The sequence below is a fragment of the Bombina bombina genome, chromosome 5 (genome assembly GCF_027579735.1).
Source record: "Bombina bombina isolate aBomBom1 chromosome 5, aBomBom1.pri, whole genome shotgun sequence".
NCBI lineage: Eukaryota > Metazoa > Chordata > Amphibia > Anura > Bombinatoridae > Bombina > Bombina bombina.
The window spans coordinates 887517370-887543746 of NC_069503.1; the positions used below are offsets into that span (position 1 = coordinate 887517370).

The 26377-nt window shown below is 40.1% G+C and overlaps 1 protein-coding gene across 1 annotated transcript in view; it reads right to left on the reverse strand.

Annotated features, from left to right (window-relative positions):
* Positions 1-26377, reverse strand: part of RB1CC1 (RB1 inducible coiled-coil 1) — a gene marked incomplete in the record, with an annotated part of 595085 nt that overhangs the window by 176546 nt on the left and 392162 nt on the right. The window contains 3 exon segments of the mRNA XM_053715035.1: positions 10289-10336; positions 12347-12395; positions 23843-24089. Coding sequence (XP_053571010.1) covers positions 10289-10336; positions 12347-12395; positions 23843-24089 — 344 coding nt within the window.

A 26377-nucleotide genomic window follows, 5' to 3' on the forward strand; every position in this document is an offset into this window, starting at 1 on the left:
GCTTTAAATAGCCTTTGAATCCCCACATCTGGTATCTTGAAAAAGGCTGTCCAGCCGAAACATGTTGATACCAGAGCACACCTGCACAGGATTTGAGAAGACAAAGTGAATACCAGCTATACCCAGTTGAAATATTCAAGTTCCCACTGAGCGGCATATATTTAACCGCAAAGATCACATTGATAACTAGAAATCCTTTTTCTACTTATCCTACAAACTTTCAACTTATCCCAACAACCACATTTCAGCACCCAGATCGGTCACTGACCGACATCTAAGAAACCTGGGAACAACAGACCGGAAAGGCATGCAAAAATTCCACATCAGGAGGTTATCCAACAACCATACCATCGTGATCGGTCACTGACCGACAGACAAGCCACAGAATAGAAAAACCGGAGATACTTAAAAAACATCAGCAAACGGTTAGCACTTAACCGCAACGAAGATCCCACCAAGAAACCCTTAAGAGCGCGATCGGTCACTGACCGACAAAGGATAAGGTAACTGAGCGGCCACGACAACTACCCAAACACTTATATAAAAGTGAATTTTCTCGCAGAAAACAGATAAGCCCACCTAATAAGAGGAAACCAAAGCGGCATTTATTTAACCGCCAGCAGCTCATATAGAACTGCCACCAGCTTGATCTTGAAACTTAATCAAAACACTGGCATAGCGGCGTTTATTTAACCGCAATTATCTCACAAAAGTGATATCAAACAGATACACTTCAAGGTACTAATTTGTATACTTATATTATAGTGTGATAAAAATCGCACCAACATACCTCTACATTTGATATATAGTTGCCTAAGATAAGATCTCAATTGCAAAGCTGAACTTGAAACAAAGTATCCTATATGAACTATACAGCAACTATTGTTTAATCCACTATAAAATTGTATCTACAAACATTCTGTTAGAAATTACAACTTGTGATAAACCCAAAACTGTATAAATTATAAGATTTCAACGTTATTATTTTAATTTAATTTATTTTTTATATATTATGTACATTTTTATACATAGAGACACCGGTGTCATTTTTTTAAACTTTGAAGGAATTGTAATAATTTTTGTTTAACTGTACTTTTAGCATCACTACTATTGGGTAAATTTACCATAATCAAATAAAGGATCATATTTATTTCTTAAATAGTTTCGACATCCATTTTTTTCCAAAAGAGAATATAAAATTAGGACTCATCAAAACATTAACATATATTGAGCCCACATATTATCACACATATTTACAGTAAGACACATTGGGAATAGCAACTTGTTTTGCGCCACCTACTACAACTAACTATGTCAGAAATGATTTCATTCAACTCAGGCACGAATAGGGTCTTACCCTTGAAAGGAATAGCCAAGAGCTTTAAATTAGATGACACATCGGCAGACCATGATTTTAACTATAACGCTCTACGAGTTAAAATGGCAAATCCTGCATTTTTAGCCGCCAGCTTAGCAATTTGAAAGGCGGCATCTGTGATAAAAGAATTAGCTAGCTTGAGAGCCTTAATTCTATCTAAAATATCCTCTATAGGGGTCTCAATTTTAAGAGACTCTTCTAAGGCATCAAACCAGAAAGCCGCTGCAGTAGTAACTGGAACAATGCAGGCTGTCGGTTGTAAAAGGAAACCCTGATGAATAAATAATTTCTTTAGAAGACTCTCTAATTTCTTATCCATAGGGTCTTTGAAAGCACAGCTGTCCTCAATAGGAATAGTTGTACGCTTAGCCAGGGTAGATATAGCTCCCTCCACCTTAGGGATACTTTGCCAAGAGTCCCGAATGGTGTCTGATATGGGATACATTTTCTTAAAATTAGGAGGAGGAGAGAACGGTATACCCGGTCTGTCCCACTCCTTCTTGATAATCTCCGAGATTCTCTTGGTAACCGGAAAACATCAGTGTAAGCGGGAACTTCCAGATATTTGTCCATCTTACACAATTTCTCTGGTGGTACCATAATAGGGTCACAGTTATCCAGAGTCCCTAAGACCTCCCTAAGTAACAGGCGGAGGTGTTCCAGCTTAAATTTAAAGGACATGACGTCCGAATCTGTCTGAGGTAACACACTCCGCGATTCCGAAAGTTCTCCCTCAGACAAAAGTTCCCTGACCCCAACTCAGATCCCTGCGAGGGTACATCGTAAATAGCCAACAAAGCATCAGAGGACTCAGTATTCACACTGATTCCTGTCCTACTGCATTTGCCCTGTAACACTGGTAACTTAGATAATACCTCTGTAAGGGTAGTTGACATAACTGCAGCCATATCCTGCAGAGTAAATTAATTAGACGAGGTTGAGGAACTCATCGTCGCTTGGGTGAGCGTTAAAGGTTGTGACACTTGGGGAGAATTTGGTGGCATATCCTGATTCTCTTCAGACTGAGAATCATCCTTAGGCACACTTTCTTTACATAAAATATGCTTTTTACATTGTAAGGCCCTTTCAGTACAAGAGGTACACAAAGTAAGAGGGGGTTCCACAATGGCCTCTAAACACATAGAACAAGGAGTTTCCTCAAGGACAGACATGTTAAACAGACTAGCAATAGCCACAATAGTCGTTTTTAACCTTATTTATTGATTCAAAGAATTTTTAGAAAAAAATGTACTGCGCCTTTAAATAATAAAAGCGCAACAATTTTTCTGTACTGCACCAAAAACGATTTTTTTTTTAGCACTAAAAAATTATACAGAACAGTTCAAATTTGGCAAAAATTATTGCAGGATTTGAGAAAAAGGCTAAATCCTCTTTTAAAGAGTCTTTTTATTTTGTAAATAAACTTTAAACAACGATAACAGCCCCTGCACAGCTCTGCTGTGGCACCTACCTGCCCCCAGGGTACTCAAGATTGACTCAATAACGATCCGGTGACACAAATTCAACTTTAGGCCCCACCGGAGCTAGTGCCTGCTGCCTTCTAGAGAGGAGAAAACTGCGCGTCTGAGCGTGCGAAATAGGCCCTGCCCATCATGGACGTCACATCAACTGTCTCCATAACCGCATGGGAAGCGGTTTTAATAAGCCTCGTGGTCCCCTTCACTCACACATATCACCAAATATTAAATATATAAAGTGTCACAGCTGCCTCTCCCAGTGTCAAGCCCCTATTGAGATACATAACCGTAGTAATCAATATGTATAAAACAGTAATTTCAGTAACACACTAATCCATATAGGTCTACTGCTTACCCCTTCCCTTACAGGGAATAATGTCAGCCAGTTCTGATATAACAAGTCTCCGCAGAAATAAAAACAGAATTTATGTTTACCTGATAAATTACTTTCTCCAACGGTGTGTCCGGTCCACGGCGTCATCCTTACTTGTGGGATATTCTCTTCCCCAACAGGAAAATGGCAAAGAGCCCAGCAAAGCTGGTCACATGATCCCTCCTAGGCTCCGCCTTCCCCAGTCATTCGACCGACGTAAAGGAGGAATATTTGCATAGGAGAAACCATATGATACCGTGGTGACTGTAGTTAAAGAAAATAAATTATCAGACCTGATTAAAAAACCAGGGCGGGCCGTGGACCGGACACACCGTTGGAGAAAGTAATTTATCAGGTAAACATAAATTCTGTTTTCTCCAACATAGGTGTGTCCGGTCCACGGCGTCATCCTTACTTGTGGGAACCAATACCAAAGCTTTAGGACACGGATGAAGGGAGGGAGCAAATCAGGTCACCTAGATGGAAGGCACCACGGCTTGCAAAACCTTTCTCCCAAAAATAGCCTCAGAAGAAGCAAAAGTATCAAACTTGTAAAATTTAGTAAAAGTGTGCAGTGAAGACCAAGTCGCTGCCTTACATATCTGATCAACAGAAGCCTCGTTCTTGAAGGCCCATGTGGAAGCCACAGCCCTAGTGGAATGAGCTGTGATTCTTTCAGGAGGCTGCCGTCCGGCAGTCTCATAAGCCAATCTGATGATGCTTTTAATCCAAAAAGAGAGAGAGGTAGAAGTTGCTTTTTGACCTCTCCTTTTACCAGAATAAACAACAAACAAGGAAGATGTTTGTCTAAAATCCTTTGTAGCATCTAAATAGAATTTTAGAGCACGAACAACATCCAAATTGTGCAACAAACGTTCCTTCTTTGAAACTGGATTCGGACACAAAGAAGGCACAACTATCTCCTGGTTAATGTTTTTGTTAGAAACAACTTTTGGAAGAAAACCAGGTTTAGTACGTAAAACCACCTTATCTGCATGGAACACCAGATAAGGAGGAGAACACTGCAGAGCAGATAATTCTGAAACTCTTCTAGCAGAAGAAATTGCAACCAAAAACAAAACTTTCCAAGATAATAACTTAATATCAACGGAATGTAAGGGTTCAAACGGAACCCCCTGAAGAACTGAAAGAACTAAATTGAGACTCCAAGGAGGAGTCAAAGGTTTGTAAACAGGCTTGATTCTAACCAGAGCCTGAACAAAGGCTTGAACATCTGGCACAGCTGCCAGCTTTTTGTGAAGTAACACAGACAAGGCAGAAATCTGTCCCTTCAAGGAACTAGCAGATAATCCTTTCTCCAAACCTTCTTGAAGAAAGGATAGAATCTTAGGAATCTTTACCTTGTCCCAAGGGAATCCTTTAGATTCACACCAACAGATATATTTTTTCCATATTTTGTGGTAAATTTTTCTAGTTACATGCTTTCTGGCCTGAACAAGAGTATCAATGACAGAATCTGAGAACCCTCGCTTTGATAAGATCAAGCGTTCAATCTCCAAGCAGTCAGTTGGAGTGAGACCAGATTCGGATGTTCGAACGGACCTTGAACAAGAAGGTCTCGTCTCAAAGGTAGTTTCCATGGTGGAGCCGATGACATATTCACCAGGTCTGCATACCAAGTCCTGCGTGGCCACGCAGGGGCTATCAAGATCACCGATGCTCTCTCCTGATTGATCCTGGCTACCAGCCTGGGGATGAGAGGAAACGGCGGGAATACATAAGCTAGTTTGAAGGTCCAAGGTGCTACTAGTGCATCTACTAGAGTCGCCTTGGGATCCCTGGATCTGGACCCGTAGCAAGGAACCTTGAAGTTCTGACGAGAGGCCATCAGATCCATGTCTGGAATGCCCCACAATTGAGTAATTTGGGCAAAGATTTCCGGATGGAGTTCCCACTCCCCCGGATGAAATGTCTGACGACTCAGAAAATCCGCTTCCCAATTTTCCACTCCTGGGATGTGGATTGCAGACAAGTGGCAGGAGTGAGTCTCCGCCCATTGAATGATTTTGGTCACTTCTTCCATCGCCAGGGAACTCCTTGTTCCCCCCTGATGGTTGATGTACGCAACAGTCGTCATGTTGTCTGATTGAAACCGTATGAACTTGGCCTTTGCTAGCTGAGGCCAAGCCTTGAGAGCATTGAGTATCGCTCTCAGTTCCAGAATATTTATCGGTAGAAGAGATTCTTCCCGAGACCAAAGACCCTGAGCTTTCAGGGGTCCCCAGACCGCGCCCCAGCCCACCAGACTGGCGTCGGTCGTGACAATGACCCACTCTGGTCTGCGGAAGCTTATCCCCTGTGACATGTTGTCCAGGGACAGCCACCAACGGAGTGAATCTCTGGTCCTCTGATTTACTTGTATCGTCGGAGACAAGTCTGTATAGTCCCCATTCCACTGACTGAGCATGCACAGTTGTAATGGTCTTAGATGAATGCGCGCAAAAGGAACTATGTCCATTGCCGCTACCATCAAACCTATTACTTCCATGCACTGCGCTATGGAAGGAAGAGGAACAGAATGAAGTATTTGACAAGAGTTTAGAAGTTTTGATTTTCTGGCCTCTGTCAGAAAAATCCTCATTTCTAAGGAGTCTATTATTGTTCCCAAGAAGGGAACCCTTGTTGACGGAGATAGAGAACTTTTTTCTACGTTCACTTTCCATCCGTGAGATCTGAGAAAGGCCAGGACAATGTCCGTGTGAGCCTTTGCTTGAGGAAGGGACGACGCTTGAATCAGAATGTCGTCCAAGTAAGGTACTACTGCAATGCCCCTTGGTCTTAGCACCGCTAGAAGGGACCCTAGTACCTTTGTGAAAATCCTTGGAGCAGTGGCTAATCCGAACGGAAGTGCCACAAACTGGTAATGCTTGTCCAGGAATGCGAACCTTAGGAACCGATGATGTTCCTTGTGGATAGGAATATGTAGATACGCATCCTTTAAATCCACTGTGGTCATGAATTGACCTTCCTGGATGGAAGGAAGAATTGTTCGAATGGTTTCCATTTTGAACGATGGAACCTTGAGAAACTTGTTTAGGATCTTGAGATCTAAGATAGGTCTGAATGTTCCCTCTTTTTTGGGAACTACGAACAGATTGGAGTAGAACCCCATCCCTTGTTCTCCTAATGGAACAGGATGAATCACTCCCATTTTTAACAGGTCTTCTACACAATGTAAGAATGCCTGTTTTTTTATGTGGTCTGAAGACAATTGAGACCTGTGGAACCTCCCCCTTGGGGGAAGCCCCTTGAATTCCAGAAGATAACCTTGGGAGACTATTTCTAGTGCCCAAGGATCCAGAACATCTCTTGCCCAAGCCTGAGCGAAGAGAGAGAGTCTGCCCCCCACCAGATCCGGTCCCGGATCGGGGGCCAACATCTCATGCTGTCTTGGTAGCAGTGGCAGGTTTCTTGGCCTGCTTTCCTTTGTTCCAGCCTTGCATTGGTCTCCAGGCTGGCTTGGCTTGAGAAGTATTACCCTCTTGCTTAGAGGACGTAGCACTTGGGGCTGGTCCGTTTCTGCGAAAGGGACGAAAATTAGGTTTATTTTTGGCCTTGAAAGACCTATCCTGAGGAAGGGCGTGGCCCTTGCCCCCAGTGATATCGGAGATAATCTCTTTCAAGTCAGGGCCAAACAGCGTTTTCCCCTTGAAAGGAATGTTAAGCAATTTGTTCTTGGAAGACGCATCCGCTGACCAAGATTTTAACCAAAGCGCTCTGCGCGCCACAATAGCAAAACCAGAATTTTTCGCCGCTAACCTAGCCAATTGCAAAGTGGCGTCTAGGGTGAAAGAATTAGCCAATTTGAGAGCACGAATTCTGTCCATAATCTCCTCATAAGAAGAATTACTATTAAGCGCCTTTTCTAGCTCATCGAACCAGAAACACGCGGCTGTAGTGACAGGAACAATGCATGAAATTGGTTGTAGAAGGTAACCTTGCTGAACAAACATCTTTTTAAGTAAACCTTCTAATTTTTTATCCATAGGATCTTTGAAAGCACAACTATCTTCTATGGGTATAGTGGTGCGTTTGTTTAGAGTAGAAACCGCCCCCTCGACCTTGGGGACTGTCTGCCATAAGTCCTTTCTGGGGTCGACCATAGGAAACAATTTTTTAAATATGGGGGGAGGGACGAAAGGTATACCGGGCCTTTCCCATTCTTTATTTACAATGTCCGCCACCCGCTTGGGTATAGGAAAAGCTTCGGGGGGCCCCGGGACCTCTAGGAACTTGTCCATTTTACATAGTTTCTCTGGAATGACCAAATTCTCACAATCATCCAGAGTGGATAACACCTCCTTAAGCAGAGCGCGGAGATGTTCCAATTTAAATTTAAATATAATCACATCAGGTTCAGCTTGTTGAGAAATTTTCCCTGAATCTGAAATTTCTCCCTCCGACAAAACCTCCCTGGCCCCCTCAGACTGGTGTAGGGGCCCTTCAGAACCAATATCATCAGCGTCCTCATGCTCTTCAGTATTTTCTAAAACAGAGCAGTCGCGCTTTCGCTGATAAGTGGGCATTTTGGCTAAAATGTTTTTGATAGAATTATCCATTACAGCCGTTAATTGTTGCATAGTAAGGAGTATTGGCGCTCTAGATGTACTAGGGGCCTCCTGTGTGGGCAAGACTGGTGTAGACGAAGGAGGGGATGATGCAGTACCATGCTTACTCCCCTCACTTGAGGAATCATCTTGGGCATCATTTTCTCTAAATTTTGTGTCACATAAATCACATCTATTTAAATGAGAAGGAACCTTGGCTTCCCCACATTCAGAACACAGTCTATCTGGTAGTTCAGACATGTTAAACAGGCAAAAACTTGATAACAAAGTACAAAAAATGTTTTAAAATAAACCGTTACTGTCACTTTAAATTTTAAACTGAACACACTTTATTACTGCAATTGCGAAAAAGTATGAAGCAATTGTTCAAAATTCACCAAAATTTCACCACAGTGTCTTAAAGCCTTAAAAGTATTGCACACCAAATTTGGAAGCTTTAACCCTTATAATAACGGAACCGGAGCCGTTTTTATATTTAACCCCTTTACAGTCCCTGGTATCTGCTTTGCTGAGACCCAACCAAGCCCAAAGGGGAATACGATACCAAATGACGCCTTCAGAAAGTCTTTTCTATGTATCAGAGCTCCTCACACATGCATCTGCATGTCATGCTTCTCAAAAACAAGTGCGCAATACAGGCGCGAAAATGAGACTCTGCCTATGATTAGGGAAAGCCCCTAGAGAATAAGGTGTCCAATACAGTGCCTGCCGGTTATTTTACAAAATTCCCAAGATTAAAATAATTCCTCAAGGCTATGGAGTATAAAATATGTGTATATATAAATCGATTTAGCCCAGAAAATGTCTACAGTCTTAAAAAGCCCTTGTGAAGCCCTTTTTTTCTTTCTGTAATAAAAATGGCTTACCGGATCCCATAGGGAAAATGACAGCTTCCAGCATTACATCGTCTTGTTAGAATGTGTCATACCTCAAGCAGCAAAAGTCTGCTCACTGTTCCCCCAACTGAAGTTAATTCCTCTCAACAGTCCTGTGTGGAAACAGCCATCGATTTTAGTAACGGTTGCTAAAATCATTTTCCTCTTACAAACAGAAATCTTCATCTCTTTTCTGTTTCAGAGTAAATAGTACATACCAGCACTATTTTAAAATAACAAACTCTTGATTGAATAATAAAAACTACAGTTAAACACTAAAAAACTCTAAGCCATCTCCGTGGAGATGTTGCCTGTACAACGGCAAAGAGAATGACTGGGGAAGGCGGAGCCTAGGAGGGATCATGTGACCAGCTTTGCTGGGCTCTTTGCCATTTTCCTGTTGGGGAAGAGAATATCCCACAAGTAAGGATGACGCCGTGGACCGGACACACCTATGTTGGAGAAAGACTGAACATACCTCAATGCTGCTTGTAGCATGACACCGTTCTCCACAATGAAGATTTTTCTTGCACTACCTTCAGAAGCTCTGTGGGAACCAGAATGGATCTTAGTAACGTTTGCTAAGATCATCAACCTCAGGGCAGAAAAAAGATCTCCCTGAGAAAAATAGTACTCACCGGTAACATTTTAAAATAAAAAAAAATCTTGATTGAAGAATCTAAAACTAACACCTCACTTTACCTCTTCCTATTACTAACACAGGCAAAGAGAATGACTGGAGGTGGAGGGAAGGGAGGAGCTATATATACAGCTCTGCTGTGGTGCTCTTTGCCACTTCCTGTTAACAGGAGGATAAATCCCACAAGTAAGGATGAAATCCGTGGACTCGTCATATCTAGTAGAAGAAATTTAAATATATCTAGACATCCCTCCTGTTCCATATCCAAGTTATGTCATATCTGTCTTATTTATGCATATTTCTATAGGGTTGTCGTTGTATATGGCACTTCTTTATTGCCTTCTGCATGCTCCCAATCCTGTTTCCACCACTAATAAAGAATTTGGTAGAGCAAGAACAGCTTATTCTTAAGCATCGGATGACCAGGAATCACTTTTCGAAGTTTACAGCCTATCCATATTTTATTCCCTAGGACAGGCTTATCATTCCACAGATAAGTATTAGATAGATACAGATGGAGATTAGTTATTCTAAGAATACATTAACCCATATTCTATAAGACTATCACAAGATGTTTGCTAATCTGTCCTACCCAAGGGCTGATAAAGCAACCATAAAACAATTCACTAACAAATGAACTATTTGCATAATTCGTAGTACAGAAACCATATTATACAACAACCTAACAGGAGAAAAAATCCCAGCAAATTTCTGAGGCTAAATAACAATTAAATACCCGTATTTCATTAGGTTTGTTAAAAGGAGCATAGCACATAAAAGAAGGTTGCAGAACCGTCAAGGTTAACTTGTGGTATTACTATGGAAGTACATAAGTTATAGTTCACCAACAGACCCAGAGAAAAAGTTATTTTTACACTGATTAAAAAAGGCAACAGTATAAATTTTACTGTGTACTTCCACAACAGGCTTTTTTGTCCCTTCAATTATTTCTTACCAATCTCTGATTTAATCTTTTATTCTCCTCTTCTTTTAACTGTAATGTCTGAAATGATAAAGAAAAAGATGGTTAAATGTCACACGATTATTCGAAATAATGTTCCTATAAGGCTTATATTAATTTTATCTCAATTTATCTCAATTTATATCTCAAAATGTATATTTTACACGCATTGCCATGGAAGTCAAAATAAAAATTTTGAGATTTTAATAAAGCCTTCAATCTTAAAAAAAAAAAAAGTTTTAGTTTACGCCAGGAGCATGAGCGTGTTTTAGTAGTATATGTAGTATATGTATAACACTGTTATAAACACTGCTGTAAAAATCTCTCTAATTTATCTAAAGGATCAGCAAGATGTACACCACTGTTTGTTTTATCATCTGTACATTTTCTATTGAATACACATTTTTAGATTTAAAGGGAAATGAAACAGTGCTCCTTTAGTAAAAACAAATATGCTAAACCAAATTAAATGTAAAAAGAAACAGACTGCGTAAAGAACAGCAAACAACTGGCATTTTGCTAACTTAAGTTGCTTTCTGCCTCTTCTGAGCATAGACAGGACCTGGCATCCTGTCTCTTAACTTTCAATGAATAGCAAACCAGTTCATGTTACTCTAGAAACACGTTTCCCAAATCCAGTCCTCTGGACCATTAACAGGCCGGATATTCATTATATCTTAACTAGAGTACAGGTGAAATAACCAGCTGATGGGTGAGCGGATTATTTCACCTGTGCTCTAGTTAAGATTTAATAAATATATAGGCTGTTATGGGCTTTAGGACTGGGTTTGGGAAACACTGCTCTAGAAGAATTATGACATCAAACTCACCATTCCTTCCTGTAGAGACCCCAGACCCCTTGTAGGGCAGTGATCGTACAAAAAGGAAGTTTAAAAAAAGAAATAAAAGGTAAAATCATTTAAAAAGGCTGAATAATATATATCCAAATGTTTTCTATGAAATATAACCCACTACTTAGTGTTTTAATATTACGACAATGAAACAGACTCCCTTTAAAAAAGTGCTGAATTCCCTTACTGTTTGAGACTGAATCAGTAACTTTAGTCTCTCTCTCTCTGTCTATCTCACTTGTTTTCCCTAAAGATTATATTGCATGTGAATCTATTTTAAGGAAAGTTTTTTTGGACTGTTTGCTGTGGTTAACACTGCTGCATATAGTCTTAAAGGAATACTAACCCAACTACAGCATGCAGTTTTAAGCAACTTTCTAATTTCTATCTTTATTTGAAAAGCAGGAATGTAAAGCTTAGGAGCTGGTCCATTTTTGGAACAGCACCTGGGTAGCACACGCTTATTGGTTTGCTAAATGTAGTCACCAATAAGAAAGCAGTACCCAGGGTTCTGAACCAAAAATGGGCCAGCTCCTAAGCTTTACATTCCTGCTTTTCACATAAAGACAGCAAAAGAACAAAGAAAATTTGAGTATAGGAGTAAATTAGAAAGTTGCCTAAAATAGCATGCTCTTCATGAAAGAAAAAAAGTCTCTTGAGTATCCCTTTAAGACGTTCTTGAGTACATTTATATCAGCTCTCATCAAAATGAGCTACATTTTAAACAAAGCATATCTCATAACAACCACTGGTTGAGCCAAACACCACTCACCATTTGCCTTATTTGGAGGAGCCAATCTAGGCTAGCTCCGTCTATAATGTTAGTATAGTGTGTATTGTTTTTCAGTTGTTATAAGAGTAGTATTTTCCAAGTATATCTCTAGTACAGAACTACAAGATATAGGGGGAAAAAGATGAATGGCCCATGTGACCATGCAAACCACAATTTAAGAAGCAGTAGTCTACACTGATGCTTCCTAACCTTTCCCCTACCTTAGAGGTAGCAGATTTAAATCACCCCAGATTTATACGAGCAGGGTGATTACCAAGTCCTGCTCTTGCATGACTGGTTGCGCAAGAGCTGAGGGGTGGCACTGAATACATGCCACATTCCTGGGCGGATATGTTCCCTGCCTGTGAACCTTGCCCATCTAGAGAATTGTAAATAGTGCTCATAGACATGAGAAAAGTGTCTACTTACTCGTTCTAGCAACATTATCTTCTGTTTTTCTTCAGACAATGATACATCCCTCAAATAAAGACAAAGAAACAAACAATTTAGCAAAGTAGGTAATGCTATTTTTCAGTCATGAAAACGTTAAGGTTGAAAACATATCAATCTATGCTTAAAATAAATAAATGCAATAATATTAGACTAAAATGACAGCATTCAACATTATAACAGTGAGAATAAACACCAGCCAACCATGATTTGAAGTTTCTCAATTTTTAAAAGCAATATTGAGAAGAGAGGCTTCGCTGAATATTAAAGCTGTGTGATATGGAGAATAAAAAAAAAAATCACATTTTTTTTGATGAAATATTGCGTTTTATTAAAATATTTTTTAAGAATACATTTTGCATTAAAAATTGCATTTAATTGTTTAAAACATTGTGATTTGCACTGCAGACTGAATAGGCCAGAGAAAAGAGCCCTGCTAGTCTGCCATCTTCCTAGTCTCTGCACACCTCAGGACTGAAGCAACAAACCATGAGGCAAGTGAAATGGCGGAGGTAGCGTTATGTGCTGTAACACTGATGTGATGCTTCCTGGTCTTTCTAATGATAGTGTTACTCTATCACGCCATTCTGTAACAGTAGGGGATTTTTGGTTGCTTCTTTTTCGCTGGTACAAAAGCTTTGGCACTGTTAATCATAATTTATAACTACGCATAGCGTAATTTACACTTGACCAGTGGATATTTATTCAATAAAAATATTAATGGGTCTAAAGGCATTTTTAATGCAATCGCTAAGTGAACTTCTGATAATATTGCTTTCCAGTATGTGTAAAAAGGGCAGGGCTGACGTTTTTTTAACTGTTCTCCAATCAGCGCTCTACTCTTACAGTACACACAAAATAAAACTGTGTGAGTGCCGTATGGCTAGAGCGCCGTTTGGAGAACAGTTAAAAACTTGAGCTCACATGCTGGAATGTGGGGTTTTTAGAAGTTCATTGCTAGTGCTACATTAAAGGGACAGTAAACCTACCAAATGCTGCTATATAATTCTGCACATAGTGCAGAATTATATAACATTTGCTTAGCGCCAAGTTTCTATAGCAAAGGACTACAGATGTATTTTACTAAGAAAATTGAATTTTAAAGAATGTCGCTACTGGCTCTACTGAGCGGCTGTTTTTCTTCTCCTAAGCGCATCACGGACACGCTGTCACAGCGTGCCTGATCGCGGTATTAAACTCAATGTAGCTCACTCCTGCTCTAGTCTGGTAGCGAGAGCGAACTATATTGAGTTTAATAGTGCGATCGGTCTGGCTGTGACTAGACAGCGAGTCCCAGATGTGCTTAGGAGAAAAAAACAGCCGCTCAATAGAGCCAGGAGCGGCGTTCTGTAAAATTCATTTTTCTTAGTAAAATATCTCTGTAGTCCTTTGCTATAGAAACTTGGCGCTAAGCTAATGTTATATAATTCTGCACTTTGTGCAGAATTATATTACATTATTTGGTAGGTTTACTGTCCCTTTAAGAAGTTACAGAGTATCTTCATTAGAATTGATTAAAGTCCATCTAAAATATTGCTTCTATTTCAGATCTGATTAGACAAAGTGAAAGGTTTACCATCACTAAATTAGAAAAAAAGGGTTAAGTAACCAAACAGTTGACTCTGGTACTTTCAATTCTTAATACTGAAATTCACTTTGACTTAAAAGGACTCAAAATCCCCCATAATATTTAATGTATTTGATAGAGCATACAAATTTGAACAACTTTCTAATATATTTCCATTACCCAATTGTTTTCCTTTTCTTGTTATCCCTTGCTGAAGGAGCAGCAGTGCACTACTGAACACATCAGGTGAGCCAATGAGAAGAGGCGTTTCTGTGCAGCCACCCATAAATAGCTAGCTCCCAGTAGTGCATTGCGGCCGTGAGCCTACCAAGGCATGATTTTAACAAAGGCAACCAAGACAACAAAGCAAATTAGATGATAAAATTAATTTCAAAAATTGTTCAAAATTGCATGCTCTATCTTAATCAAGAAAGCTAATTTTGACTAAGGAACTGAAGAAGCAGCCAATTATTTCCTGCAAAGTGAATAATTTCAAGGAGTAAGGTCCATCTTGGAAAAACTGGAGACTGCTTTCAGCTTCTCTTTCTCAATGTCCTCTAGCATTTTACAAATTTTGTATTATTAATAATAATAATAATAATAATAATACTCTTAGAAACTTCTGGGATGATTGAATATCACATTTTTAAAATGAGGTATGTTCCACAAACGTCAAAACCATATAATTAAATAGACATTAAAGTCAAAATTAAACTTTTATCATTCTGATCAAGCATGCAGTTTTAAAAATTTCTAATTTAACTTCTATTGTCGAACTTGCTTCATTTTTTTGTTTTTTGTAATCCTGTATTAAAGAGTAAACCTAGGTAGGCTCAGGAGCATTTTTGCACTACTGGGAGCTAGCTAAACACATTTGGCGAGCAAATGACAAGAGGCATTTATGTGCAACCACCAATCATCACCAGCTAGTAAATTGGAAAGTTGTTTTAAACTTCATGCTCTATCTAAATCATTAAAGTGTAATTTTGACTTCACTGTCCCTTTAAAGTGCAATGGCATTCTTTATAAAATAACCAATGCTTTAATGAGAAATTAAAAGAATAACTGCATTTTGGCAAAAGTTCTCATTTCAACATGTGTGGGGCATGTTTTACCAATAATATGTATTATGGCTATTTATTGTCCCATTAATAAAGTTAGCCTCTTAAAATAATTCCTAGCAATTATTTATTTTAGTTTTTGCCTTTGTACATTTTAGAAATAAAACATAAAAAGGGTCCTAATAAATCTGAAATTAAGGCCACAATAAATCATACTCATACTTGATTTAAAGGTTACAATTAAACTCTCATTTTCGAGGACATAAATATAGGGTTTTTTCTTTTTTTTTTTTTCTTTAAATCTAATGAAGAAAAAAATAGTGGATAGAAAAATGGAAATAAGTTCAATAAAGGGATGCAATACACCAAGGTAATATTTTAAACAAATCAGGTAGTTTTGCAATGGCTCTTTAGGACTGAAATTAAAATCTGAAACTTAAAGGGACATTCTAATTTAATAATAAAAAATATAATTATTTAATTTAAGCAAAGGGAAAAGTCAAAATTGTGGCCATGTGTACAGCGATTTGCCAATCCACATATGGCTATAACTAGTGAGTTAGACAAGATGGGTGAACATAGAAATTATCCAAATCACTTGCTGTGTTATAATCTAGAAGTGCTTACTTCCGTCTCAGGGGTTAAACACAAATGCCTATATTTATTATATAGGGAGGAAACAATGATCTCAGGTAAAAAAGCTGTCTGTCTTCTGGGGGGTGAGGCAGAGCATTAAAGCTGCACCGCAGCTCTATAAATATAGCTAAGAGTGAAAGGGATTTTGTGGGGAATAAAATGCTCCACAGCACTTTATTTTTAAACCAGAACCCTATAATGCTTTAAGTTGAGTCATTTAACACTAGATACGTGCATTTGGCGATTTCGCTCACTGCCGAATGTGGAAGAAGGTGGCTGCTTGAGGCTTTCGGCTCTTTTCAGAGCTGTATTTATTTTTGTGAAAATGCAACACACTAAGATCTGGATTTGCACACAATCTTAACACCATATGAGCTGAAGCTATTTTAGTCTTTTTCATTCTGTGTCCTAAAGTTTTAATTCCAGCCCAGAACGAGCCCAGCTCGCAAATACCCAAACAGGTCCTCGACAAAAAGAGCACCTGGCCACGGAACATAAGGCCACAGGCTTAACAGGAGAACAATCTCCAACGCAAATGAACTTGGAAGGAATCTCCTTAGATTTAGCACACAGACTGGGTGCAATAGCTGCAGAGGTTACCCTGTAAACCCTTTGCCTGCAGAACCGCTAAGCCATCAGGTTACGGCAGCAAAACGTCCAAGAGAAACCATTCAGTAAACCGTAGGCAAGCCCTATGTGCAGCGGCACTCAGGAAATATGGCCAACCGTGACCAGATCCACTAGCCAGACCAAAGGTCATAACCCATGTTCCCTGGAACAGGAGAACCCCAAACCCACCCTAGATCCTGAAAAGACCAGTAAAAACCTGCAAGGTGATCCACAAGGGAAAATGCTGAGCAAAAAAACCTCAGCCACCGAAAGAACCAGGGCGATGACGGGTCTGAGCCCCCAATTGTTTAAAACCAACAATATCCCAGAAACTCAAACCCACCGTCTGATATAAAAAACAGACCCACAGGGAGATAACAATGCAATATCCAAGAGAACGAGAACACCTCGCAAGTCCCGACCCAAGGAAGAGACCACTCCATGCCAAAGTCCAACGCTCCAAAGGAGCTAAGGCATCTCGAACCAAGACACTAGAGCCCATAGGCATCGAACAGCCACAAGACGTCTAAGGCAAGGGAATACCTTGAGGACAAGGTCACCCGAGCAAAGGCTAGTCTCCACACCACCGCCATACAAGACGGAGCCAAAAACAAGGACGCAGAACATCCCCAGATCCGGGAAAAACCCTAAGCAGAGTTCAAAGGAAACTTCCGAAGGGAAAACCAGGTCCCCAAAGGAGACCCTACCCACATGGAGGAACGGACAAATCCAAAGGGTTTCAAGAAGAGAGCAACCAACTCCCGAAAGACCTAACACACAAGGAGAAATGGACAAGTCCAAGGGTCTCACTGACTAGAGAACCACGGAAGGAACAAGTCCAAAAGGACAATTCCTAGAACCTCAGAAAGGCCAAACTGCCCTAAACCAGTGGTAAGGATGCGCTAAACCCCCAATCCTCCCACGCGAAGAATACTCTAGGTTCCGAGAGAATCGGAAACAAAAGGAGTGATGCAGTGGAACGGCGCTGACCCAGTCAACCAGCTTGAGGACTACATAAGACTGAAAACAATCCTTGCAGCCCCATGAGTCCTCTTTAGAATGCGTAGCTGAAATTTGTAAAATAAAACAAGAAACATAAATCGAAACGTAAGCACTTGGCGTCTCAACCGGAGCAGCCAGGCAGAACAGGCCCCAAGTGTCTTAACAAGCCAAGAGACAGAAGAGTTGAACCCAAGCAGGACCAGCCTGCAAACAGGGCCATACCCGTAAAGCAGCCTAAATCCTCCATCAGAGTGGAAGAGAATAACAGACAAAACATTGGACTAACATGTCCTTAACAAACTTCCGCAGAAGTAAACAGTGAGAATCGATCCCAGAGAAAGCTCCCAAAGGAAACATACAATAAAAAATAAAAGTCATCCTAACCGGATACAAGAAAATATAAGGCAACCCGTAGGTAAACGCCCAAGAAGAAACAGGCATACCCGCAGGACCAGCAAAACGGAATTTTGATTTAACAACAAAAACTGGGAAGGATCTCAAAAAAACATCAATCAGGAGATTAAGTCATCCCCTCATGTCTAATGAGGTGAGCCATTCGAAGAAGAATACTATGGATACCTGTATCCGTTAAGGATAGGATCCTCTAATAACTCAAAAACGTGCCTGAGTAAAACGTGGAGGCGTGCTATTCTGTAGCGAAGGGCACAATACTCAGGAACAGCTACACCCGCAGGGAACTGTATAGGCCCACCCAAGACCGGGAGACCCGGGACAATCGGGCACGAGCACAAACGCAAATAAACGTCTGGGCTTTGCAGACGTATAACGTATAATCGCCAAAAATATGTGAAATCGAAAATGAGTTGCAACCTCTGGGGGGGGGGGGGGGAGGTTGCACAAGGCGCTCTAATATGGCATATCGAACATAACCGATTGACCTACGTCAACGGGGCCAATTCACATTCTTCCCAACAGTGTTAATTTTGACGGCAAATTTCGATTTAGTCTTAGTCTTTTGACTAAAATGCCATTTTAGTTTTAGTCGTCCTTTAGTCATCTGAATTGTTTTAGTTTTAGTCTAGTGTTAGTCGACTGAATCTCCAGTAGATTTTAGTCGACTAAATCTCCAGTAGATTTTAGTCAACTAAATCTCCAGTAGATTTTAGTCGACTAAAATCTAAGGGGTTTAGTTAAAGTGTAATGCATTATTTAAGCATTTATCTATAATTTGCAAACTGATTATATACTCCAGGAGTAAACATAACACCTGTTAATATTTATGGTATTAAGGTTTAAACATGTAATACAGACACAGATTTAGCCGTTGTGATATGTAACATCTTTATTAAACTTAAAATTAAATAAAACCAAGTTTCATAAACAAACAGACGTGTAACTTTAAAATATAAAAAAACAAAACTGTAAACTGTATTGGCTGTATTGAACATATTACCCCGTATAAAAACTTTAACAGTTCTCTGTTAATAGTTAAAACAAGATTCAAGTAACTCAACACAGCAAAATGTTTCTGCAGCTAGCACAGGCACAGCATAACTTAAACCATTATTCCTGGGTTATGCTTATTTCTATAGGAAGAATCAATTGATTGTTCACAGATTTGAAAGATTTTCGGCTCTAGAACTTCCAAACTCATTATATACTCCCGGAGTAAAGGTTTATTAACCTGTTTTTATTTATGGTATTAAGGTTTGAACATGCAATACAAATTTAACAGATTTAACTGTGGTATATAACATGTCTTTATATATCTTAAAATTTAATAAAATTAAGTTTTGTAAATTTTACAAAAGAGCAGTAATTGGATATGGATTGATTATAACACCTTGCATAAAATGTTTTTGTCAGCAAATTTTGATTTAGTTTTAGTCATAGCCTTTTGACTAAAATGTCATTGTGATTTAGTTTTAGTCATAGTCTTTTGACTAAAATGTCATTTTAGTTTTAGTCGTATTTTAGTCATCAGAATTTCTTTAGTTTTATAGTCATTTTAGTCTAGTTTTAGTCGACGAAATTAACACTGCTTCCCAAGACAAAGAGTCTGAATCTGAAATGTGAACAGTCTCAGCATCAGAATCCTCCTTCGCTAGATAGAGAATATATAATATGGACTAAAGAAAATTCTAACGGCACCTGACACCCACAATGGCTGGGGCACTCACCACCTCCTAGGACCAGACACTAGCAGACCCAAATTTTTCAGTCGCCACACTGTCAGGAATGCGGAAATGGAAGACCAGAACGTAAATACGTCCGTCACAAGGTGAACCGTACAGTCCAAATAAAGAGCGCCCAACCATAAGGTCGCGTCACTTTCAAAGGCCTTTATGTTTTGCCAAGAGCCCAGTTAACACTACACATAAGCAGATTGAATCACATAACAAACATGATTAAACAACCCCCCTGTTCAATAATCCCCCTCGGGAGATATTAACCCTCAATTCCAAGATACGAAAAGAACCTCACTGAGGCCATATATATATATATATATATATATATATATATATATATATATATATACTTAATAAGTCCCGCAAGATAGCATCTTACAGGAAACAAATAAGTTACAATACATTCTGATGAAGTAAAATGAAACAATCTTACCGGAATCTACGCCATGGAACAGGAACACGGCCCTTCAAGTGTACCGAATAGTAGCAGCGCTTCAGCCATGGACTTGAGAGAAGAAAGTAGGCAGCGAAGCGAAGTTCGACAATGCCGACTGCTTGTGGAGCTGTTGATATGAGTCGGGATGGTTTTGCAGAAAGACTCTCCCTGCATCTCCGAACTCTTACTTTCATCCAGGCCCTCACTGAGAGACCGATAGGATTACTTAAAACCCCCGTCCCATGTCGAAGAGCACTACCCTCCATAAGAGACAAAACAAACTTCTGACAATTCTCTGCCAACCTCCTGGGATGAAAGGCAAAGAATGACTGGGGGATGAGGGTAGTGGGAGGAGTATTTAAGCCATTGGCTGGGGTGTCTTTGCCTCCTCCTGGAGGTCAGGACTCTTGGCTCAGTTGAGTCTGATTTTGTGGTCTCCAGCTATGCTTCCAGACTATCTGCGGGTCAGTGTCCTTGGGGCCTTTTCCTTCTAGGTTCTGTTTCTCTGTGTGTTTTTGACTCGGGTGTTTTTCTCGTCTGGGTCTGTTACATGTATGTGTGTTGAATACTTCCGTATTCTGATTGCTGACGACTTGAGGAATACGTCTTCAGTTGTCGTTTTCGGTACTTCAACAATGTTGAGAGTAGAACTCGCTGTTCGGATGCCCGTTCCTAGACCTTGTATTTCTGTTGGTCTGAGCGTTGCCTACCCTTGTTTGTCAAGGACCTGTTTGGGTCTTTGCAAGCTGGGCTCGTTCTATTTTTTTTTCCTTTATGGAATTTGTGGTGTTTTTTCGGGTTCCTTGGATTTTTCCTTGCCCTGTCCTTTGGGAGTTTTGGGCTGGTGTTCTCTTTGCTAAGTAAGTGTGGCTGGGGGCCAACCACTGGGCGACGGTGTCTCCTGGAGGACTGTTGGCTCAGTTGAGTCTGATTTTGTGGTCTCTAGCTAGGCTTCTGGACTATCTACGGGTCAGTGTCCTTGAGGCCTTTTCTTTCTAGGTTCTCTGTTTCGAACGAAGCTGGGTTTTGTTGGGTAGTGGTTTCAGGCCTGGTGCCCTCAGAATGGGCCGCCTCTTGTACCCTCCTGTCTTGGCATTCAGTATCCTCTGTAGCTTGGGTATTGTTTTCCCAAAAGTTATAAACGCAGCTGTGGACTCTTTCCATTTATGAAGAAAAACATAAATTATGCTTACCTGATAATTTTCTTTTCTTCAGATGGAAAAAGAATCCACAGCTTCCCACCTGTATTTTTTTTATGTGGGGCGCCTGATATTTCTTCTACTGTTCCTTGTTCCTCGGCAGAATGACTGGGGGATGAGGGGAGTGGGAGGAGTATTTAAGCCTTTGGCTGGGTTGTCTTTGCCTCCTCCTGGTGGCCAGGTTCTTATTTACCGAAAGTAATGAATGCAGCTGTGGACTCTTTCCATTTATGAAGAAAAAGGTTTTCCAAACATGATATACCAATGTTTTCTGGCATGACTCAAAAAATCAATCCCTTTATTAGATAAACCTCTTTGGAACAGCACTAGTCATTTAATCGCCAGGCTGATAAATTTAGAATTTTGAGATCCTGATGAAAGGCCTATGAGAAGAAGCTGTCAAGGTGGGTACAAAGACATTAGAATCAGATCTGTATAAAATAATCTGTGAGCCAAGCTGCAGCTATCAGAATGACTGATGCTTGTCCGCCCCTGGATATTAACACAAAAGGTGGAAAGATGTAGATCAACTTGAATGACCAGGGAACCTCTAGAACATCTATCAGATTTGCCTAAAGATCCTGAGACCTGACACAATATTGTGATTAAAGTAGAAGGCCATAAGATCTATCTCTGGCAAGCAACAGTCTCACAATCTGGTCGAAACTCTCCTGATTTAGAGACTATTCCCCCAGATTAAGATACTGGCAACTAAGAAAGTTTGCTTCCCAATAGTTAATTCCTGGGATGTGAATAGCCGAATTTATGTAATGGTGATGTTCTGAGAATGTGGGATACTTTGCTCATTGCCAGGAAACTCAATTTTTAGCCCTGGTATTTGATATAAGACACTGCTGTGGCTTTGGCCAACAAGATCTTCTGAGACTCTGTTTAACTGCTGTGACATCATCAGTTATACAGGATGCAGATGAAATCTGGCAAATGCAACTGCATCTTAAATAGCAACCATGTTGTCTACAACAACGGGAGTTAGAGGATTAAGTTGAAGCTGAGAACAGGCCTGTTGCAGTCTGAATCTGTGATGTTCAATTCTGAACCCTAGAAAAGAGACTTGGGTCTAAGGAGTTAAGGAGCTCTTTCGAAAGTTGATTTTCCAAACAGTTACCTCAATAAATGCTTAGAGGAATATGGCTACACCTCACTGACGAGGCCCAATGAAGGCCGAAACGATTGTCTGGTATTGCTGTGTTCCTTGTTCAGAGAGGAATTGCCTGGTATTTCGGCGCTGGACTGACAGTAATAGGCGGGATCGGACTGATATACTACAGGAAAGTTTTTCTCTGTGAAAAGCATTACTGGGCTAAAAGAAGCTGCACCCAGGTGGTAAATCGCCATATAACAGGCTGACAATAGTATTGAACCAGTTGTTCGTTCCTGTGAGTGTGCTTCTCTCTGTGTGTATTTAGTCTCCCTATGGGAAAAAGGGGAAACAAGACGTGGACTCCTTGCTCAGTGTGCTTAGAGGAATATGACTACACCTCACCGACGAGGCCCAATGAAGGCCGAAACGATCGTCTGGGGTTGCTGTGTTCCTTGTTCAGAGAGGAATTGCCTGGTATTTCAGCGCTGGACTGACCGTAATAGGCGGGATCAGACTGATATACTACAGGAAATTTTCTCTGTGAAAAGCATTACTGGGCTAAAAGAAGTTGCACCCAGGTGGTAAATCGCCATAGAACAGACTAACAATAATATTGAGCCAGTTGTTCGTTCCTGTGAGTGTGCTTCTCTCTGTGTGTACTCAATAAATGCAGGCCTGGTCCAATCAAAATCTTTTCCTGAAAAGGAAGATATAATAGTGTGCTCTGAGACACCTTGTGATCAGACTAGAACTTGAGCCATATTGCTTGTCTAGCCAAAACAGCCATGCCTGTATTTTTCATTTCTACAGTTGCTTAACATAAAAAGCTGTTTTCGGTCCTGATTAATTTCAAGTGATCCTGAATCTCTTCCAGAGTAGCTTCTTCAGCACTGCTGTAGCTAAACAAGCTATACTGATAGTTGGCCTAAACATGAAGGCCTTCAGCTTGAAGGTTCTTCTGTAAAAACTTTCAAGCTTTCTGTAGATGGGATTTTAGAAGGCAGTACTGTCCTCCAAAGGAATAATCTGCCTAGCAAGCAGTCAATATTTTTTACTGGTTGCTTGTCTGTAGAAGGAGAGCACTCTACTTCTTAAGCAAGTAAAACTTCCCGTAGCAGGGTGTGAATATGCTCAAGGCTGAAATAAAAGGACACATCCTCTGCCACTCCTTTAGCATTTGATGCTGAGCTTCTGAAATGTCATCCTCAAAGGAGGAGACTCTCAATGTGATATGTAGAGGGGCTACTCCTGAGCGATGTGCCTGATTAAGTAAATGCCTGTGAAGGATCATATTGTGCCTCTTGCATGTGTCTGCATGTAACTGCATTAAATTGCTAGAATGATTATTTCTAAAAAGTTATCCCTGCTAGTGTGATAACGGTTAAGGTACAATTATTTGTTAGAGTATGTCATTTTAAAAGGAAAAGTCTAGTCAAAATTAAACTTTCATGATTCAGATAGAGCATGCAATTTTAAGCAACTTTCTAATTTACTTCTATTAGCAATTTTGACTTTGTTCTCTTGCTATCTTTATTTGAATGTAAGCTTAGAAGCCAGACAATTTTTGGTTCAGCACCTGGGTAGCGCCTGCTGATTGGTGGCTACATTTAGACACCAATCAGAAAGTGCTACCCAGGTTCTGAACCTAAAATCTGAATCATGAAAGTTTAATTTTGACTAGACTATTCTTTTAAGACTACTATATGTACTTACTGAACAGACACCATGCTCGTCTCCATTGTGCTTTCCAATCTTTCCTCCTCTAGGATAGTGGCTTCACACACTTGTTTCTCTATATCAGAAGAGAAGCCAGGTGAAGAAGCTTCACTTGTTTGAGTCATAGCAGCCACATGACTTGAAGATACTACATTATGCATGTGCAGATTTTTTAATTCTTCTTCAAGTCTTTTCTTCTCTTCAAGCAAACGGGCTCGGTCCTCAGAAAGTGTTTCAATCAAATCTAGATAGTTTGGAAAAAAAAAGTGTTTGAAACCAAAACAAAAAAACAACACAACCTAAAAAAAAGGACTTTTAAAGGTAAAACAGGAAAATGAAATGCATTCAGACTTCAATAAATTAAAACAATATGCATGGTCTGAATCAGGTTTAATAGGAAATGAAACCATGAAATTACTTTCAAAAAGTAAACATATTCAGCATCAGGCAGACTCACTAGATCCTGTGAGGTATCAGAGTGCTCATCTGGGCAAGCATTAGAAAATAAGGGCTGATAACATGATGACATGTATTATTTAACATTCAAATGTGGCATGTAAACAGAGCATAGCAAATGTTATTTACAGTTATTTTAGGGATATTGCAGGGGGGGTTGCACAAGTTTAACACTTTTCTTTTTAAAGAGGTTTCAACAAATTGCGTATTTTTAATCTAGGATCAAATGTTCATGGATTTTCCTCCCCCAAAACAATTCTGGATGTTTCTTGTGTAGCCAATCATAGTTAGTGTCAAACTATTTTAAAGCTATTTAAATAATACATGTCCTAAAATGAAAAACAGAATTTATGTTTACCTGATAAATTACTTTCTCCAACGGTGTGTCCGGTCCACGGCGTCATCCTTACTTGTGGGATATTCTCTTCCCCAACAGGAAATGGCAAAGAGCCCAGCAAAGCTGGTCACATGATCCCTCCTAGGCTCCGCCTTCCCCAGTCATTCGACCGACGTAAAGGAGGAATATTTGCATAGGAGAAATCATATAGTGGTGACTGTAGTTAAAGAAAATAAATCATCAGACCTGATTAAAAAACCAGGGCGGGCCGTGGACCGGACACACCGTTGGAGAAAGTAATTTATCAGGTAAACATAAATTCTGTTTTCTCCAACATAGGTGTGTCCGGTCCACGGCGTCATCCTTACTTGTGGGAACCAATACCAAAGCTTTAGGACACGGATGATGGGAGGGAGCAAATCAGGTCACCTAGATGGAAGGCACCACGGCTTGCAAAACCTTTCTCCCAAAAATAGCCTCAGAAGAAGCAAAAGTATCAAATTTGTAAAATTTAGTAAAAGTGTGCAGTGAAGACCAAGTCGCTGCCTTACATATCTGATCAACAGAAGCCTCGTTCTTGAAGGCCCATGTGGAAGCCACGGCCCTAGTGGAATGAGCTGTGATTCTTTCAGGAGGCTGCCGTCCGGCAGTCTCATAAGCCAATCTGATGATGCTTTTAAGCCAAAAAGAGAGAGAGGTAGAAGTTGCTTTTTGACCTCTCCTTTTACCAGAATAAACAACAAACAAGGAAGATGTTTGTCTGAAATCCTTTGTAGCATCTAAATAGAATTTTAGAGCACGAACTACATCCAAATTGTGCAACAAACGTTCCTTCTTTGAAACTGGATTCGGACACAAAGAAGGCACAACTATCTCCTGGTTAATGTTTTTGTTAGAAACAACTTTCGGAAGAAAACCAGGTTTAGTACGCAAAACCACCTTATCTGCATGGAACACCAGATAAGGAGGAGAACACTGCAGAGCAGATAACTCTGAAACTCTTCTAGCAGAAGAAATTGCAACCAAAAACAAAACTTTCCAAGATAATAACTTGATATCAACGGAATGTAGGGGTTCAAACGGAACCCCCTGAAGAACTGAAAGAACTAAATTGAGACTCCAAGGAGGAGTCAAAGGTTTGTAAACAGGCTTGATTCTAACCAGAGCCTGAACAAAAGCTTGAACATCTGGCACAGCCGCCAGCTTTTTGTGAAGTAAAACAGATAAGGCAGAAATCTGTCCCTTCAAAGAACTTGCAGATAATCCTTTCTCCAAACCTTCTTGAAGAAAGGATAGAATCTTAGGAATTTTTATCTTGTTCCATGGGAATCCTTTAGATTCACACCAACAGATATATTTTTTCCATCTTACATAATTTCTCTGGAATGACCAAATTGTCACAATCATCCAGAGTAGATAACACCTCCTTAAGCAGAGCGCGGAGATGTTCCAATTTAAATTTGAATGTAATCACATCAGGTTCAGCTTGTTGAGAAATTTTCCCTGAATCTGAAATTTCCCCCTCAGACAAAACCTCCCTGGCCCCCTCAGACTGGTGTAGGGGCATGTCAGAACCATTATCGTCAGCGTCCTCATGCTCTTCAGTATTTTCTAAAACAGAGCAGTCGCGCTTCCGCTGATAAGTGGGCATTTTGGCTAAAATGTTTTTGATAGAATTATCCATTACAGCCGTTAATTGTTGCATAGTAAGGAGTATTGGCACACTAGATGTACTAGGG